General features: G+C 34.6%; 1 protein-coding gene and 1 long non-coding RNA gene across 2 annotated transcripts in view; one reads left to right on the forward strand and one right to left on the reverse strand.

Moving 5' to 3' along the window:
* The first annotated feature begins 430 nt into the window (after positions 1-430).
* LOC113466782 lies at positions 431-1,637 on the forward strand. Its single transcript, XR_003391075.1, has 2 exons — positions 431-537; positions 648-1,637. It is a non-coding gene; the product is annotated as an uncharacterized LOC113466782 (long non-coding RNA).
* The window catches only part of LOC103507646, a 2,143-nt gene continuing 1,090 nt past the window's right edge, over positions 589-1,641 (reverse strand). Inside the window, exon 2 of the mRNA XM_008472146.3 lies at positions 589-1,028. Coding sequence (XP_008470368.1) covers positions 750-1,028 — 279 coding nt within the window. The 3' untranslated portion in view covers positions 589-749. The remainder of the gene's footprint in view (positions 1,029-1,641) is intronic.

Genomic DNA, 1,641 nt, shown 5'->3' on the forward strand with positions numbered 1-1,641 from the left:
AAAAATAGGGTTCTAATTTAAAAATCCAAGCTTTATAGCCCGATTCGCGGGACTTCGCCGAGATGTTTTCGGCGAATCGTCGATATGCCACAAATGTTCGCTTCAAAAATCAAAAATTAAGGTTTTTTTGTTTTTCGAAATTTCGAACAGGCTCCGAGAAAATCAATTAAAGCATAAATTCTGGGACACCCTGTATATACATATACATATATAAATTACAAATTAAATGTTAAGAAAATAGTATGAAGAGAGAGAAAGGTGAAGAAAAAGAAGAGGAAGAAGAAGAAGAAGACGAAGAAGAAGAAGAAGAAGAAGAAGAAGAAGAAGAAGAAGAAGAAGAAGACGAAGAAGAAGACGAAGAAGAAGAAGAAGAAGAAGAAGAAGAAGAAGAAGAAGAAGACGAAGAAGAAGAAGAAGAAGAAGAAGAAGAAGAAGCGAAGAAGAAGAAGAAGAAGACGAAGAAGAAGAAGAAGAGAAGAAAAGAAAATGATGGGGATGATAATGAGAACAGTCACTCACACGTTCACTTAGTTTAAGGTAATTGTCGAAGAAGAAGACGAAGAAGAAGAAGAAGAAGAAGAGGAGAAGAAAAGAAAATGATGGGGATGATAATGAGAACAGTCACTCACACGTTCACTTAGTTTAAGGTAATTGTTTTAGCAACTTGAGAAATACAAAATATGATGTTTACTCGTGCGAGTATGTCCTACATACCTAAATCTACATCCAACAAGAAACGAGATGTTCTCTCACTTACACATATTATTATCACATTCAAAGCTAGATTTTTCATATTTCAAGTTAGGTTCTTCAATACAGTGTTTCAATCCTGTTTTCAACGATATCTCGGATTGATTCAATAACATTTGTTTAATCATTGACAACATATTATTATCAGCACTGGATTCATCACTCTCACATTTGGTTCGAAATGACACATTCACTTGATTTCTAACGTCTTCCATGTTTTTCTCATCAAATTCTTTGAATTTTATTTCATTACAATCAGATGCTAGCTTTTCATTTTCCTTTAGAGACAATGGAATAAAGGGAACAAGTGTATAAATGAAAATTTACTTTTGTTTTTAATTTGCATTGCTTAGAAATCTTAGATTCACAACTTTTTAACTTTTTTCACCTTATTATCAGAGAAGTTCAGAATTTGGCACTTATTTTGGGAAAATATGGCATTTATTTTTCAAAACATGGCAAAATAAGCAATTTTTAAAGATTCAGAGGGTACAATTGGTTTTATATTTTTCCTTGGAACGTCAAATAAAAATTGAATTTTCAACCTTTTAAAATAAATTTTCGCTGTTTTGACTTAGATTTGCATTTTTGAGAACTTTTTACGTAGGAATCGTGCTAAATGTTTCCCCAAATGCATAACCACTATTTGTGTACAGTTCTCAAGTAAATTCTTTAGGAAATCGTCACCTCCTAGTAGTCCCCAGAGTAGACCACTCCAGTTACTATTATATTGGAGTGGTCTACTACAACCAAATACCTGCCACGTGGAGGACCATGGACCGGGATACATTTGAGAACATTCTGAGGGAGAAACTGATGGTCCTGGAGCCCTACTCCTTGCAGGAATTCCTGGAAGCCGGCCTGGCATGATGACACCCCAGCCGCATTACT

Source organism: Diaphorina citri, unplaced genomic scaffold (assembly GCF_000475195.1).
Source record: "Diaphorina citri unplaced genomic scaffold, Diaci psyllid genome assembly version 1.1 scaffold331, whole genome shotgun sequence".
Lineage (NCBI taxonomy): Eukaryota > Metazoa > Arthropoda > Insecta > Hemiptera > Psyllidae > Diaphorina > Diaphorina citri.